The sequence below is a fragment of the Microcaecilia unicolor genome, chromosome 3 (genome assembly GCF_901765095.1).
Source record: "Microcaecilia unicolor chromosome 3, aMicUni1.1, whole genome shotgun sequence".
Classification (NCBI taxonomy): domain Eukaryota; kingdom Metazoa; phylum Chordata; class Amphibia; order Gymnophiona; family Siphonopidae; genus Microcaecilia; species Microcaecilia unicolor.
The window spans coordinates 311,519,007-311,537,228 of record NC_044033.1 but is presented as its reverse complement, the minus strand read 5'-3'; the positions used below and the strand labels follow the sequence as shown (position 1 = coordinate 311,537,228).

Sequence of the window (18,222 nt, the reverse complement as noted above, 5' to 3'; positions counted from 1 at the left end):
TGGGTGTACCTACGCTTGCTGTAGGGCGCAGCTTGCCGGGCCCAGAAAAAACATCCACCTGCAGAGGTGGATGCTGAAGGCGCCCGGGAGAGCTTGTCGAGAGCGGTTTCCCGCTGGTGTAGTTGGTCCACCAACTGCTTGACCTTCTTGCCGAAAATGATATCCCCCCCGGCAAGGGACATCCGCCAGCCGCTGCTGGGTGCGGCTGTCCAGGGCAGAGGCACGTAGCCATGAGAGTCTGCGCATCACTATACCTTGGGCCGCAGCTCGAGATGCCACATCACAGGTGTAATAGATACTCCTGGACAGGAACTTTCTGCACGTCTTCAGCTGCCTGACCACCTCCTGAAAAGGCCTGGACTGCTCCGGAGGTAGCTTGTCGACCAGGTCCGCCAGTTGCCTCACATTGTTCTGCACGTGGATGCGGGTCACGAGCATGGAAGATTGGTAGGCATTCCTCCCAAACGAGTCCAGAGTGCGAGACTCCCGCCCAGGCGGCGCCGAGGCGGTATCCCTCGAATTCCGTGCTCTCTTGAGAGCAAAGTCCACGACCGCTGAGTCATGAGGCAATTGAAGCCGCATCAACTCTGGGTCTGAGTGGATCCTGTAATGGGACTCCGCTTTCTTGGGGATGGTGGGATTAGATAGTGGCTTCAGCCAGTTCCGAAGCAGTGTCTCCTTAAGGACATTGTGCAACGGCACTGTGGAAGACTCTCTAGGTGGTGATGGATAGTCGAGGACTTCGAGCATCTCCGCCCTCGGCTCATCCACAGTAACCACGGGAAAGGGAATGCAGATAGACATATCCCTGACAAAAGAGGCAAAGGAGAGGCTCTCAGGAGGCGAGAGCTTCCTCTCCGGTGAAGGTGTAGGTCAGAGGGAAGGCCCACAGACTCCTCTGAGGAGAAATACCTGGGGTCCTCCTCCTCCCCCCACGAGGCCTCCTCCTCGGTGTCGGACATGAGGTCTCTCAGCTCAGACTTCAAACGGGCCCGTCTCGGCTACGAGGAACCACGTCCTCGATGATGGCGCCGAGCGGTGGACTCCCGCGCCAGCGGGGACGAAGCTTCCCCCATCGACGTCGACTCCACCTGCGTGGCGGTCGACACCGGTTCCGCAAGTGGCGTCGGAGGCCTCAGCATCGGGCCAGAGCACACCGGCGCCTCCATCAACGGCGCCGGGGGTGCAAGCACCCCCGGTGCCGGCAGAGCCTGGCGCACCAGCCCTTTCAGGATTCCGGGAGGATGGCTCGGAGGCACTCGTCAAGGCCCACTGTCGGGAAAGGCAGGGGGGCCGGTGTGGGTGCTCGTGCGGAAACTGCTCGGATCCATGAGACGGTACCGAAGTACCCGCGGACTGACACAGCGACACCTCTTCAACCGAGGGGGAACGCTCCTCCCGGCACTGCCGCTCCCTGGGCGTCAAGTCGTCCCTCGAAGTACCGGAGATGGCAGTCCTGTGCACCGTGGGCGACCGATGATGGTGCTTCTTTGCTTTCTTTCGATGCCCGTCATCGGCGCTCGGCAGAAGAGACGAGGAGGAGGTGGAACCCCCGGCCTCGAGGAATCGGATCCGACAGGGTTCGGTCCCGATGGCCCTGGTTAGAGGGAGTGGCCGGGGCAGACTGCCCGCTCGCCGTCACCGGCAGTCCGGCGAGCCAAAGGTACCTGTACTCCTGGGGTCGGTGCCAGAGTCGGCGCCGATTTCGTCAACATCGGTACCGAAGACCCGGCCGTCGACACCGATGCCGTCGAGGTCGACGTCGAAGGGCCGGCGCAAATTCCAAAAAGACAATCCCGAAGAACTTGCCTCGCCACCTGTGTCCGCTTCCTTAAGCCGAGACACAAGGTGCACGTCTTGGAATTATGCTCCGGGCCGAGGCACTGGAGGCACCAAGCGTGGGTATCGGTCTGCGAGATCTGCTGGCCGCACCGACCACACTTTTTGAATCCGCTCGGGACCTTCGAGGACATCGACGGAAAAATCGCGTCGGTGAGGTCAAAGTCGTCGATGGTGGCGGTGAAAAGCACACCCAAAAAAGAAAATGCGGCCGCGACGAAGCGCCCTCACGGCTAAGAACGACGAGGACAACTCCTTTTTTTTTTTTTTAGTTTTCTAAGAAAAAACACGCGTACGCGAAACAAAGAAAAAACCGCGGCTAGGCCACAATCCGGTTTCCGGGGCTGACAAAGAGAGACAGTAACACGTCTCTCTCCAGCGCGGAATAGAAAAAAACTGAGCAGGAACTTTGGAAAGCTAAGTGCTTTGAAAATAAGCCTCTATCTACCAACTCACCTTTATCCACACGTTTATTCACCCCTTCAAAGAAATGAAATAGATTTGTGAGGCAAGATTTCACTTCACTAAATTCATGTTGGCTTTGTCTCATTAATCCACGCTTTTGAATATGCTCTGTAATTTTGTTCTTTATAATAATCTACCATTTTGCCTGGCACCAACATCAGGCTCACCAGTCTATAAATTCCCAGATCACCTCTTTAAAAAAAAAAAAATCAGCATTACATTGGCCACCCTCCAATCTTCTGGTACCATGCTTGATTTTAAAGATAAATTACATATTACTAACAATAGTTCTGCAAGTTCATTTTTCAATTGTATCAGTACTCTTAGATGAATATCATCCGGACCAGGCAAATTGCTACTCTTTAATTTGTCAAATTGTGCCATTACATCCTCCAGATTTAAAGAGATTTCATTAGTTTCTCTGACTCATCAGCATTTAATCCATTTCTGGCACCAGTATCTCTCCCAAATCTTCCTCAATGAAGACCAGCAAAGAGTTCATTTAATCTCTCCGCTATGGTTTTGTCTTCCCCGAGTGCCCCTTTTTATCCCTTGGTCATCTTGCTTTTAATATACCTAAAAAATAAAATAAACTTTTACTATGTGTTCTTGCCTCCAATGCAATCTTGTTTTCAAAGTCCCTCTTTGCCTTTATCATCAGCGCTTTGCATTTGACTTGCCATTCCTTATGCAGTTTCTTATTTTCAGTCGGATCCTTCTATCATTTTTTTTTTTTAGCTCTAATAGCTTCCATCTCCTCACATTTTAACTGTTGAAGTTAAACCTTTGAATAGCCTTCCAGATATTCTCAAGGGTAGCCACCATAGGAGAAGCAAGCTCTTGTAAAGACTGTAATCCGTCTCTATCTCAACAGACAAACCTTTGGGTTTAGAAAAGGGCTGGAGCTGAAACTGGGGACTGATGGGATAATGGGGCTGGAACTTGGGGCCGAAAAGAGGGGGCAGGCATTGGATGGAAGGGGCAGAGAAAGATAGGGGGCAGACATTGGATGGAGAGGATGGCAGAGAGAGGAGTGAAGACAGATGCTGGATGGAAGGAAGACAGTGAAAAGAAGATGAGGAAAGCAGAAACCAGAGACAACAAATTGTAAATAAAATATATTTTTTTATTTTTTTGCTTTAGGATAAAGTAATATTGTAGATGTATTAATAAATGTTTATAAATAGAACATGTAAATAAGGTCATCTTTTTATTGGACTAATTTTAATACATTTTGACTAACTTTCAGAGATCAAAACCCCCTTCCTCAGGTCAGGATAGGATACTGTAACAGCACTATACTGTATTGACCTGAGAAAGGAGATTTTGGCCTCTGAAAGCTAAATGTATTAGTCCATTAAAATGGTATTTTATTTTCTATATTTGTTTTATTTCTATTTGTTAATTTGTAAAGTGATGATTGGTATTTGTTAGTTTTTTCAAATTTACATTTTCTGTTTCTGTGGTGTTGCATTGTATGCAGAATCTAGCATCTTGGGGTTTCACTTTAATTTTTGTCTAAATAGAAAGTTTATGATTACTTATTCTATAGTGGATTAGGGTGTATCTGTTTGTGAAAAAGACATGGCTTTCAGTTGGCATTGACTGTGCAGGATTGATGATCTGTACTATTCTGTCTGGTTTCACTTTACAATAGATGAATTGATGTTCTAGTGCTCACTGTAGTGTTTAAGATGCTTTTCTTTTCCTTGTGTGACTCGTACAAATTACTGCTTATGGTATGCTAGAATTGCTCTATAGGTCCTCAGTGTTTTATATTCTCGGTATGCCTAGTACTGGATTTTGGAGGGGGGTGTTAAAAATTAACTGGCCCCGGGTGTCAACTACCCTAGGTACGCCACTGCCAAAACCTGCATGTAGTTCCAGGCTTTAGGAGAATGTTGTAGTAGGGACCTGATCTGCGACTAGAGCTTTGGAAGAAAAGCTTTCTTGCTTGGCTATTAAACAGAACCCTGATATATTCAGGAGGCATAGCTGAAAGGACAGAAGAGCCTTGTGGACAGCCCGAAGTTCCAAGAGGTGGGTAGGCCATTGAGCTTCCGGGGGTGGGGGGGGGGACCAAAGGCCTTGTCGATACCAGGAGAGACAATGTGTTCCATCCCCAGAAAGGCTGGCATCTGTGATTACCACCATCTAGTTGGCCTCCTGAAGGATAGAGCCCTAAATTAAACTGGCTGACAGAAGCCACCAATGTAGACTGTGCCGGGCAGGCACCTGCCAAACAAGACGTCTCTCATAGTCTTCCAAGACTGGAGACAAGCAGCTCAGAGAACACTGGAGAGAGCCCACGGAAAAGATCATGGAATGATCCCCAGAGAGGCTGCCATCAAACCCAACACTTTGGCATAGTCCCAAAATCGGGGGGGGGGGGGGGGGCGCTCCTCAACAGGAAGCACACATGGCTTGCAACCTGAGGCACCTCTGGTTAAAAGCCATATGCAGGGTCAAAAAGAACTCCCACATATCCCAAGGTCTGAGAAGGCACCAGACGACTCTTGGGAAAATTTATCACCCAGCCCAATGACTGGATTAAAGACACCACACGAGCCGTGGCCTGTAGGCTGTCCTGGACTGAGAAAGCCCAGATGAGTCAATCGCCCGGAGAGAGAAGAACCTAAATCCCTTTGTGGCACAAGCTGCCGCCACGAACATCATCACCTTAAAAAATGTCTGTGGCGCCGTTGCCAGGCCAAAAGGTAGCACCTGAAATAGGAAGTGCTGTGCCAAAACAGCGAAAAACGCAGAAACTTCTGACAAGTAGGCCAAAAAGGAAAAATGCAAGTGAGCCTCCTTGATATCTAGGGAAGTGAGGAACTCCCTGGGCTGCATTGCAGCAAAGATATATCTCACAGTTTCAATGTGAAAAAGGCGTATATACAGAGACACTTAGCCTCCTAAGATCCAGCATGTGCTGGAAGGAACCTCCCTTCCAAGGCACCACAAAATAAATGGAGTAGCGGATGAGGCCGTGCTCTGCAGTCGGTACTAGCACTACCACCCGGTCAATAGAGAGTGGAATAAACTGCTGCCTGCTTAAGGAAATGGCGAACGGTGACTCCAAGAAAAAATCTCTGATAGGAGAGAACTCAAGCTTGTAGCCATCTAGAACAAGCTCTAAAACCCACTGGTTCGTGGTCAACTTGGCTCACTCCTCAAACCAGCAGGACAAACGTCCCCCTACTATAACCTCGGACAGGGCCAGCACCCCATCGATGTGAAGGCTGGGGGGTAGGATATCTGCCTGCAGCCCCAGAGCAGTATATATCAGCCCAAAGGGACTGCTGCTGAGAAGGGCCCGATTTTGCCAGGAGAGAAGGACAGCCCAGGCAATACCTTCTGTTAACACAAAACTGTGGCATTTGTTGGCTTCCCTGCAGAGAGAAGCAAGGCCTGTCCTTTGGCAAATGCAGAGTCTAAAATCTCCAAAGTCCTTCTCCAAACAAAAGTTTGCCCTTAAAGGGCAGCAGGCCCAAAGCTGCCTGGAAGCAAAGTCCACAGCCCAATGGCAGAGCCAGAACAGGTGACGGCCAATCACTTTTCAAGCCATGCGCTTGGCCGAAGCTCTAAGTCATAGAGCCTGACTGCTAAGTAAGCCAACCCCGTTTCCGCATCAGGAAACTCAGGGGGAGGTAGTGTCCCAGAGGCAAGGAAGGAGGCAACCGCCTGTTGTACCCAGAACAGCAGATGGCTGGCTGAAAGCCAAGGGCGCCATCTCAAAGGACATTTTAAGAGTAGACTCGAGATTATGGTCCTGCACATTCTTGAGGGCTATTACCAGTTTCCACCAGCATGTGGTCTTTTTAGTCACTGCCGGTACCAAGGCATCCACCTTAAGCAGCCTCAAGTGCTTCAAGTCATTGTGCACTATCGGGTACAGGCGGACCATAGCCATCGCCACCCGAAGCCCAACATCCGGGGTAGATCACTGCGCTGAGAACTCATGCATGGCTTCATGAAGAGGAAAGGCCTTAGAGGGCGTTCTAGTACTAGTCATATTGTTGGTTTAGGAAGCCACCACTAGCACATCAGGAGAGGAAATATTTAAAGCTTCAGAGATAAGGGAGGGCAATCCATCCCTAAGGAAAACCCGTATTACTAAGGGATTGTCCGCCTCCAAATCCTCTACACTGTCCAAGTCTGCCACAGCCAGAGAGGATGAGTTCCTGCCTTCCATAGAAGGTCCAGGAGACAGAGGGGCATCCAAATCCCCGTCCAAGCTGGACTCCCAGCACCGGCGCTTAGAAACCATGGCCTCAAACTCAGTACAGGGAGGCTCATAGCGTGAGCAAATTTGACGGGGAAACACCTCAGCCTCTAGCGCAGATAGCATCAGCAAGGTGGCATGATGCAGCATAAAGAAATTCTGTGGAAAATGAAACCTCCAATTCCTCAACAAAGGAAACCATCTGAATTGACCCAGTACTGCTTGTGGAAACTGCAGGAGTAGGAAAAGCTGCAAGCTGGGGTAAGGGGAGCCGAGCTTCCACCACGGAAACCGAGGGGGTCAAATTCTAAATGGCTGATGCCTCCATCGTTGAAGGAGCAAAAGTCAATTCCTGCGCGTGGAAGACTCGGCCTCAACCTTGGAGGTCGAAAAATTAAGGGCCTCCTGACTCGAGCACACTCCTAAAAACCGGATGCTGCTCCGTTTTCCACAGCGAGAGCAGTGCTTTATGAATTCTGCCGCCACAGAGAAGAAAAAGATGCTGCAAGGCAGAAAGGAAAGATACACTTCACTGCAGCTGAACCAGCAGGTGTTGGCAGGAAGGAAGCTGGAGCAGACCTCACTCAATACAGCTGGCAGGTATGAAGAGTGCGAGCCCACCTCAAGGAATCTTCAAAAAAAAAATTTTTTTCAGGCGTCTCAAAACTGGGCAAATCTATGAGGAAGGAATGGCCGAGGGAAAGCCAGGAGAGAAGGGGTGAGGGAGGGACCTGGCAACCAGGTATCCCCCTAAAACTGGCACTGCATAGCCAGAGCATCCCCAGCTCTACTGAACCGGCCAAGCCTGAACAGGAGCTATCCAGAAGCCAGGAGCCTGTGGCACACATCCATCCACCTGCTGGAGACAGAGAATACTGACTGGCCAGGGAGTGTCACGTCCTATAAGGAACTGGGCAAAACATTGCTCTCTATCTCCACCTGCTGGCAGATGGACACAACCCACAGGTTTCATCTGCTGCTCACACTAAGAACAGTGAATGTATGTACCACTGTCCTCGTGGTAAGAAACAAAAAACCGCATCTAGTGGATATCACTTGGTTTAATATTAGATTAAGACTGAAACAGAATGATACAGATTCTAGGGTCCTAGACTTCAAATTGATTTATCATATTCAAGAAACTCTTATAAGGAATACAACAGTAGGGGTACAGTAAATGGTGAGCAACAATAAAGGGAAACAAATTACTAAGTAGGCAAATCAGCCAAGAAAAGAAAAGGTCAATGAGCTTAGTGTTCAGAATATAAATGCTTCCCCCCTCCCCCCCCCCACACTTTTCCTTCTAATGAGAGGGCTGAACCGACAGCCCTTCAATCCTGATAGGAAATGGTAAGATACTACAGCAAAACTAGCTTTTGATAAATTTGATTTCTGAACTGGGTATTCTGCATTTGTAATTGTCATTTATGATTTGTCAATTTTTGGGAAGTATCTTCCTTAGGTCGGTGGCTCTCATCCCAGAGTCCTCTGAGCATTGTTATCCAGCCAGGTTTTCAGGATATCCCTAATATGTAGTATATAGATTTGCATACAATGGAGACAATGCATACATAATGTATATTCATTAGGAATATCCTGAAAACCTAGTTCTCAACTCCTTATTTTAAGGGCTACCAGTTTACTTTATCTGTTACCTTTTGTTTCAGCTTAATACAAAAAAAAAAAACCCTAACACACTGTATTAAGCGAATGCTACATACCTGTAGAAGGTATTCTCCGAGGACAGCAGGCTGATTGTTCTCACTGATGGGTTGACGTCCTCGGCAGCCCCCTCCATCGGGAAGTTTACTAGCAAAGGCCTTTGCTAGTCCTCGCGCGCCCATGCGCACCGCGCATGCGCGGCCGTCTTCCCGCCCGAAACCGGCTCGAGCCGGCCAGTCCAGTATGTAACAAAACAATACACTTCAAGGGAAGACTCAACTCCAAAGGGGAGGCGGGCGGGTTTGTGAGAACAATCAGCCTGCTGTCCTCGGAGAATACCTTCTACAGGTATGTAGCATTCGCTTTCTCCGAGGACAAGCAGGCTGCTTGTTCTCACTGATGGGGTATCCCTAGCCCCCAGGCTCACTCAAAACAACAACCATGGTCAATTGGGCCTCGCAACGGCGAGGACATAACTGAGATTGACCTAAAAAATTTACCAACTAACTGAGAGTGCAGCCTGGAACAGAACAAACAGGGCCCTCGGGGGGTGGAGTTGGATCCTAAAGCCCAAACAGGTTCTGAAGAACTGACTGCCCGAACCGACTGTCGCGTCGGGTATCCTGCTGCAGGCAGTAATGAGATGTGAATGTGTGGACAGATGACCACGTCGCAGCTTTGCAAATTTCTTCAATGGAGGCTGACTTCAAGTGGGCTACCGACGCAGCCATGGCTCTAACATTATGAGCCGTGACATGACCCTCAAGAGCCAGCCCCGCCTGGGTGTAAGTGAAGGAAATGCAATCTGCTAGCCAATTGGATATGGTGCGTTTCCCTACAGCCACTCCCCTCCTATTGGGATTAAAAGAAACAAACAATTGGGCGGACTGTCTGTGGGGCTGTGTCCGCTCCAGGTAGAAGGCCAATGCTCTCTTGCAGTCCAATGTGTGCAGCTGACGTTCAGCAGGGCAGGAATGAGGACGGGGAAAGAATGTTGGCAAGACAACTGACTGGTTCAGATGGAACTCCGACACGACCTTTGGCAAGAACTTAGGGTGAGTGCGGAGGACTACTCTGTTATGATGAAATTTGGTGTAAGGAGCCTGGGCTAACAGGGCCTGAAGCTCACTGACTCTACGAGCTGAAGTAACTGCCACCAAGAAAATGACCTTCCAGGTCAAGTACTTCAGATGGCAGGTATTCAGTGGCTCAAAAGGAGGTTTCATCAGCTGGGTGAGAACGACATTGAGATCCCATGATACTGTAGGAGGCTTGACAGGGGGCTTTGACAAAAGCAAACCTCTCATGAAGCGAACAACTAAAGGCTGTCCTGAGATCGGCTTACCTTCCACACGGTAATGGTATGCACTGATTGCACTAAGGTGAACTCTTACAGAGTTGGTCTTGAGGCCAGACTCAGACAAGTGCACAAGGTATTCAAGCAGGGTCTGTGTAGGACAAGAGCGAGGATCTAGGGCCTTGCTGTCACACCAGACGGCAAACCTCCTCCAATGGAAGAAGTAACTTCTCTTAGTGGAGTCTTTCCTGGAAGCAAGCAAGATGCGGGAGACACCCTCTGACAGACCCAAAGAGGCAAAGTCTACGCCCTCAACATCCAGGCCGTGAGAGCCAGAGACTGGAGGTTGGGATGCAGAAGCGCCCCCTCGTCCTGTGTGATGAGGGTCGGAAAACACTCCAATCTCCACGGTTCTTCGGAGGATAACTCCAGAAGAAGGGGGAACCAGATCTGACGCGGCCAAAAAGGAGCAATCAGAATCATGGTGCCTCGGTCTTGCTTGAGTTTCAACAAAGTCTTCCCCACCAGAGGGATGGGAGGATAAGCATACAGCAGGCCCTCCCCCCAATCCAGGAGGAAGGCATCCGATGCTAGTCTGCCGGAGGCCTGAAGCCTGGAACAGAACTGAGGGACTTTGTGGTTCGCTCGAGATGCGAAGAGATCCACCAAGGGGGTGCCCCACGCTTGGAAGATCTGTCGCACTACCCTGGAACTGAGCGACCACTCGTGAGGTTGCATAATCCTGCTCAGCCTGTCGGCCAGACTGTTGTTTACGCCTGCCAGGTATGTGGCTTGGAGCACCATGCCGAGACGGCGAGCCCAGAGCCACATGCTGACGGCTTCCTGACACAGGGGGCGAGATCCGGTGCCCCCCTGCTTGTTGACATAGTACATGGCAACCTGGTTGTCTGTCTGAATTTGGATAATTTGGTGGGACAGCCGATCTCTGAAAGCCTTCAGAGCGTTCCAGATCGCTCGCAACTCCAGAAGATTGATCTGTAGATCGCGTTCTTGGAGGGACCAACTTCCTTGGGTGTGAAGCCCATCGACATGAGCTCCCCATCCCAGGAGAGACGCATCCGTTGTCAGCACTTTTTGCGGCTGAAGAATTTGGAAGGGACGTCCCAGAGTCAAATTGGAGCAAATCGTCCACCAATACAGGGATTTGAGAAAACTCGTGGACAGGTGGATCACGTCCTCTAGTCCTCCAGCGGCCTGATACCACTGGGAGGCTAGGGTCAATTGAGCAGATCGCATGTGAAGGCGGGCCATGGGAGTCACATGAACGGTGGAGGCCATGTGGCCCAGCAATCTCAACATCTGCCGAGCTGTGATCTGCTGGGACGCACGCACCCGCGAGACGAGGGACAACAAATTGTTGGCTCTCGCCTCTGGGAGATAGGCGCGAGCAGTCCGAGAATCCAGCAGGGCTCCTATGAATTCGAGTTTCTGCACTGGGAGAAGATGGGACTTTGGGTAATTTATCACAAACCCCAGTAGCTCCAGGAGGCGAATAGTCATCTGCATGGACTGCAGGGCTCCTGCCTCGGATGTGTTCTTCACCAGCCAATCGTCAAGATATGGGAACACGTGCACCCCCAGCCTGCGAAGTGCCACTGCTACCACAGCTAGGCACTTTGTGAACACCCTGGGCGCAGAGGCGAGCCCAAAGGGTAGCACACAGTACTGGAAGTGGCGTGTGCCCAACTGAAATCGCAGATACTGTCTGTGAGCTGGCAGTATCGGGATGTGTGTAGGGGCATCCTTCAAGTCCAGAGAGCATAGCCAATCGTTTTGCTGAATCATGGGGAGAAGGGTGCCCAGGGAAAGCATCCTGAACTTTTCTTTTACGAGATATTTGTTCAGGGCCCTTAGGTCTAGGATGGGACGCATCCCCCGTTTTCTTTTCCACAAGGAAGTACCTGGAATAGAATCCCAGCCCTTCTTGCCCGGATGGCACGGGCTCGACCGCATTGGCGCTGAGAAGGGCGGAGAGTTCCTCTGCAAGTACCTGCTTGTGCTGGAAGCTGAAAGACTGAGCTCCCGGTGGACAATTTGGAGGTTTTGAGGCCAAATTGAGGGTGTATCCTTGCCGGACTATTTGCAGAACCCACTGGTCGGAGGTTATGAGAGGCCACCTTTGGTGAAAAGCTTTCAACCTCCCCCCGACCGGCAGGTCGCCCGGCACTGACACTTGGATGTCGGCTATGCTCTGCTGGAGCCAGTCAAAAGCTCGCCCCTTGCTTTTGCTGGGGAGCCGCGGGGCCTTGCTGAGGCGCACGCTGCTGACGAGAGCGAGCGAGCTGGGGCTTAGCCTGGGCCGCAGGCTGTCGGGAAGGAGGATTGTACCTACGCTTACCAGAAGCATAGGGACCAGTCTTCCTTCCCCCGAAAAATCTTCTACCTGTAGAGGTAGAGGCTGAAGGTTGTCGGCGGGAGAACTTGTCGAATGCGGTGTCCCGCTGGTGGAGAGACTCTACCACCTGCTCGACTTTTTCTCCAAAAATGTTGTCCGCACGGCAAGGCGAGTCCGCAATCCGCTGCTGGAGTCTATTCTCCAGGTCGGCGGCACGCAGCCATGAGAGCCTGCGCATCACCACACCTTGAGCAGCGGCCCTGGACGCAACATCAAAAGTGTCATAAACTCCTCTGGCCAGGAATTTTCTGCACGCCTTCAGCTGCCTGACCACCTCCTGAAAAGGCTTGGCTTGCTCAGGGGGAAGAGCATCAACCAAGCCCGCCAACTGCCGCACATTGTTCCGCATGTGTATGCTCGTGTAGAGCTGGTAAGACTGGATCTTGGCCACGAGCATAGAAGAATGGTAGGCCTTCCTCCCAAAGGAGTCTAAGGTTCTAGGGTCTTTGCCCGGGGGTGCCGAAGCATGCTCCCTAGAACTCTTAGCCTTCTTTAGGGCCAAATCCACAACTCCAGAGTCATGAGGCAACTGGGTGCGCATCAGCTCTGGGTCCCCATGGATCCGGTACTGGGACTCGATCTTCTTGGGAATGTGGGGATTACTTAGTGGCTTGGTCCAGTTCGCAAGCAATGTCTTTTTCAGGACATGGTGCAAGGGAACAGTGGACGCTTCCTTAGGTGGAGAAGGATAGTCCAGGAGCTCAAACATTTCAGCCCTGGGCTCGTCCTCCACAACCACCGGGAAGGGGATGGCCGTAGACATCTCCCGGACAAAGGAAGCAAAAGACAGACTCTCGGGAGGAGAAAGCTGTCTTTCAGGAGAGGGAGTAGGATCAGAAGGAAGACCCTCAGACTCCTCGTCAGAGAAATATCTGGGGTCCTCCTCTTCCTCCCACGAGGCCTCACCCTCGGTGTCAGACACAAGTTCACGGACCTGTGTCTGCAACCTCGCCCTGCTCGACTCGGTGGAACCCCATCCACGGTGGGGGCGTCGAGAGGTAGACTCCCTCGCCCGCATCGGCGAAGCTCCCTCCGCCGACGTAGTCGGGGAGCCTTCCTGGGAGGTGGCCGCGGTCGGCACCGCACGCGGTACCGACGTCGGGGACCTCAACCTGGGCGATGGGCCAGCCGGCGCCACGCTCGACGGTACCGGAGGGGTAGGGCGCAACAGCTCTCCCAGAATCTCTGGGAGAACGGCCCGGAGGCTCTCGTTTAGAGCGGCTGCAGAGAAAGGCTGAGAGGTCGATGCAGGCGTCGACGCCAGAACCTGTTCCGGGCGAGGAGGCTGTTCCGGGCTGTCCAGAGTGGAGCGCATCGACACCTCCTGAACAGAGGGTGAGCGGTCCTCTCGGTGCCGATGCCTGCTGGGTGCCGAATCCCTCGGCGACCCAGAGCTCTCGGTGCCGACGCGGGGAGGAGACCGGTGTCGATGCTTTTTCGACTTCTTCCGAAGCATGTCACCGGAGCTCCCCGGCACCGACGAGGAGGACGTAGAATCCATCCGTCGCTTCCTCGGGGCCGAGACCGAAGAGGGTCGATCCCGGGGGGGCTGTACCGCAGGAGCCCTCAGGGTAGGAGGAGACCCACCCGAAGGCTCACCGCCACCAGCAGGGGAATGGACAGCCCTCACCTGCACTCCTGACGATGCACCTCCGTCCGACGACATCAGCAGACGAAGTCTCGGTACCACTGACGTCGATACAGTCGCCCGATGCCTCGGCGCCGATGCAGAGGTCCGATGCCTCGATGCAGTCGATGGAGCGGCAGCCAAGGAAGATGGTCCGGACGCTGACGACGTCGATGCACTCGATGCCTCCGGTGCCGATGCCGACGAAGAGCCCGAGAACAAAACGTTCCACTGGGCTAATCTCGCTACCTGAGTCCGCCTTTGTAACAGGGAACACAGACTGCAGTTCTGAGGGCGGTGCTGGGCCCCTAGACACTGAAGACACGCAGAGTGCCTATCAGTGAGCGAGATTACCCGGGCGCACTGGGTGCACTTCTTGAAGCCGCTGGAAGGCTTCGATGTCATGGGCGGAAAAATCACGCCGGCAAAATCAAAAGCCGAAATGGCGAAAATTGAAGCACCAAAATTTAGAGGGAGAAAAATCTCGACCGAGGCCAAAAGAGGCCTACCCCGACAACGAAAGAAAACTTACGGGGCAAAAACTAAGAAATACGGGAAGGGCAGAAAACCCGAAAGGGTCTTCCGGAATACTACCGGAGCGCTTCCCGAACTTTTCTCAAGGAAAAAAAGGACAAAAACACGTCGAAAAGGACGCGCGAGGTCGACTCTCTGGGGCACGAACGGCGTAACACGACCGTACCGAGTGCGGACGAAAGAAGACTGGCCGGCTCGAGCCGGTTTCGGGCGGGAAGACGGCCGCGCATGCACGGTGCGCATGGGTGCGCGAGGACTAGCAAAGGCCTTTGCTAGTAAACTTTCCGATGGAGGGGGCTGCCGAGGACGTCAACCCATCAGTGAGAACAAGCAGCCTGCTTGTCCTCGGAGAATACCCTGTCTGGTTGTAAAAAGTGTTTATGCTACATATTTAACTTTTTTATTTTTATTTGTGCACTGGGCTGCTGTCCATGATGAACAGCGGTTAAACTTTCATTAGTTAAGGGAAAGGAAAATGGGACTTGATATACCGCCTTTCTGTGGTATTTTGCAACTACATTCAAAGCAGTTTACATATATACAGGTACTTATTTTGTACCTGGGGCAATGGGGGGTTAAGTGACTTGCCCACAGTCACAAGGCGCTGCAGTGGGAATCGAACTCAGTTCCCCAGGATCAAAGTCCACTGCACTAACCACTAGGCTATTCAAAAGATTTAAAGTTTTATTTAAATTCTATTTTGTTTGCTTCACTTTTCCCATCCATTTGGCTTAATTATTCTACCAAATGTCATCATATTGGCAAAAAACTGTGCATTAGGGGCACAGCACTCTAATAAAATCAGAGCTCAAAATACGATTATGCTCTTAGCATGCAAATAAAGGATATGTTACTTACCAGAAGTGTCTGGCACATTCATACTCTCTGCTGGTTTATTTCTGTTTTCTAACTTCCACCATTGTAATTTTGTTTTCTGAAACCTTGAATTCAGCTGGGTATCTTTCTCCTACAGGAAAGGAGAAAAAAACTGGAATAAAATGTTTATTGCTTGAGAAGGGCATAAATTGAGTTTATGGTCTGTTGAGTTTTAAAAAATTTGTCTTGTGATTAAAGATCAGGGATTGTTAACAAATACTATCATGATCTGAATGTAATGTTCCCTATCTGAATACACTATGCCAGAGCCATAACTAGGCATTTACATCATATTTGTGTTGCTCTCTCCCACTTCACACCTTGGTCTGGTTTAACAAACCTTTTCAAGTTATATCAAATCACTTTTTCATTAAACATGCTTAGATTGACACACAATTCTAGCTTTGGTTTAGTTTAGGGTTTTTTGGTTGGTTTGTTTTTATTAAAATTTTAAATTCTTTCTGGCTTGGTTCTGCGCCTAGTATCCACCTGCGGCTACCCCGCAACCACTCAGAGGGTCTATCCCAAGCACAACTCAGATCCGCCTGTACCTGCCACTTGTGCTCTACACTAGCACCCTCCTCCCACCGACTGGATTCCAACTGCCTCTAGGCGAGTCTCCCACTCTCAAATTAGCCCCAGTGATTCCTAAGGTTACTGGGGCAACGCTCCCAGTGGTCCCACAATTCCTAGAAAGCACCCACAGACCCAACACACAAACCACCAGGATTCTTAGTTCAGACAAGCGGAGGCAACAAACTAAAAATGCTTGTCATGAAAAATTAGAACAATGAACAGAAAAGATGCAATCAGCAAAATAATAACAGGTACTGAATTATGGATCAATTATAACACTATCTAAACATCTGTGTACTAAATAGTATCTGGGGAGATCAGGACATATAGCTGCTCACAGGTTATCAAAAGTAACTGTTCACAGGGCCTCAACGAAGATATCTCTCTGTCCTCCCTAGCTAAGGCCGGGGGAAAAAAAAGCCAATACATCCTAAATGCGTGGAGGGAACTGGACCCAGGACACAGTCTCATTGGCTGGGGGGGGGGGGGGGGGGGGGGAGGCACAGGCAGGCAAAATATCTGCTCTGGGTAGTATGCTGCACTTCTGAGGTACACAAACCCTAAACTGAAAAGAGAGCTGGTACAAAAAAAATCCTGGTTCTAAGTACCATTTTGTCCTGCAACTGTTTGGGATTTTCAGACTACAGTCCTTCTGTCTTAGGGATCCCAGCCAGCCTCCAATATATATATATATATTTTTAATTCAATGGCTAGATATATGCCTCATAACTACTTATTTTATGAATTTGCTCTTGGAACAGTAAGACCATCAGGACAGTTTAGTCTAGCAAATTTTTATAAATATTAAACACACCTTCCAACAAAGTGTGCTAAACTTAGTATGACTTACTCATGCTTTTGCACCTTTTAAAGTCTCAATAAATTTACATATTAGCTTATTGTAATGGGACTTATTTTTCAACATCAAAAAACGTGCACATTTTTACTCATGCTTTATTGTATCAAGCTCAGTATGCTCAAACCTACCTGAATCACACCAGAATTACTACTACTACTATAAATCACTTCTATAGCGCTACCAGTCGTATGCAGCGCTTTACAATAACGTGAAGAAAGACAGTCCCTGCTCAAAAGAGCTTACAATCTAAATCAAACTTTGGTTCTCTAAAGGAAACAAAGATGATGGGGATAAAACCAGCCATTTCAAGTGTCAGGGGCACATTAAAAGAAGCAAGTTGGGAATCAGTGTGCCATGATTTGTGGCATAAAAAGCTATTGAGAAATAAATGCTCTAATCAACATATAAAACTGTGCATCATTCCTTCCAAAATCATTCATTCAAACCTACACACAAACCACCTTGTAGAAAATGCATACAACAAAGTTTCACAAAAACCCGCTAAAATGTTTAATAAATGCCCCGCTACCGGCGCAATCATATGATTTACGCTTTTGTCAGTGCTGCAACGCTGCATGGGTGGCTCAACACCATGTAAGATAATCACTTCACATTACAATCTACCAAACTCAGTAAATTTTTGGATATTCAGATTCAATTTTCCCCTGGGAATTTTCTTACTACGTCTGTATATAGGAAGAGCACGGACAGTAATATATTAGCAGTTTTCATCCTAGATCTTTGAACCAAGGTATCCCCATAGGACAGCTTCTTAGACTGAGGAGACTGGATTGTTCAGTCACTAAGTTTAAGGTTCAGGCAAAGGGTTGCTGCATTTTATTCAGAGGGGGTACCCTGTCAAAGTAGTGAAAAGGGTGTATAAAAGGGCTCATTATGCCCAACGTCCGTGGTTATTTTTACCCAAGCAAAAAGCTGTGCAGATGGTTCCAGTGTGTGTTCTTCCATATTCGAACTGTGGTCATGTCATTTGTAACAGTATCTGCAAACACTGGGGTGTTATCAGGGTTCATTCTGAGCTCCAGGAACACCCCATAATTGCATATAAGAGAAGTGTCAATACTGATGAGCTTTTAAAAGCATCCAGATTTGTGCAGTCTGTTGGACGATGTATGTACTGTAAATTTGCTTTGACCACCAGTCATATTGATATTCCACGTACAATGAATAAATTTTATCTGAGCTATACAACCACATGTGAAAAGTAGCCAAGTACTTTACTGTATTATGTACCTGTGTAATTTATATTATATAGGTCAAACTAAGAGGAAACAAACATTTGGCTGAGCACATTAGTAATATTAAAAATTTGACAAAAGGAGGCTTTTTTAGTGTCCCACTGGGTACCGGTGTGTCATTCTCTGGAAGATATTAGGTTGACACTTATGCTGACGACACCCAGCTTTATCTCTCCACACCAGACATCACTGCGGAAACCCAGGCCAAAGTATCGGCCTGCTTGTCCGACATTGCTGCCTGGATGTCCAACCGCCACCTGAAACTGAACATGGCCAAGACCGAGCTTATTGTCTTCCCTCCCGCCACTCTTCATCTCAGTTGATAACACCCTCATCGACCCCGTCTCATCTGCCCGCAACCTCAAAGTCATCTTCGACTCCTTCTCCTTCTCTGGCATATCCAGCAGATAGACAAGACCTGTCGCTAATTCCTCTATAACATTAGCAAAATTCGCCCTTTCCTCTCTGAGCACACCACTCGAACTCTCATCCACTCTCTCATTATCTCTCGCCTTGACTACTGCAACCTACTCCTCACTGGCCTCCCACTTAGCCATCTATCCCCCCTTCAGTCCGTTCAGAACTCTGCT

The 18,222-nt window shown here is 49.6% G+C and overlaps 1 protein-coding gene across 5 annotated transcripts in view; it reads right to left on the bottom strand.

Annotated features, from left to right (window-relative positions):
- Positions 1-18,222, bottom strand: part of LOC115465071 (gametocyte-specific factor 1-like) — a 153,901-nt gene that overhangs the window by 121,817 nt on the left and 13,862 nt on the right. For all 5 annotated transcript variants that reach the window (XM_030195471.1, XM_030195472.1, XM_030195475.1 and 2 more), the window contains exon 3: positions 14,924-15,032. In XM_030195471.1, coding sequence (XP_030051331.1) covers positions 14,924-15,032 — 109 coding nt within the window. The remainder of the gene's footprint in view (positions 1-14,923; positions 15,033-18,222) is intronic.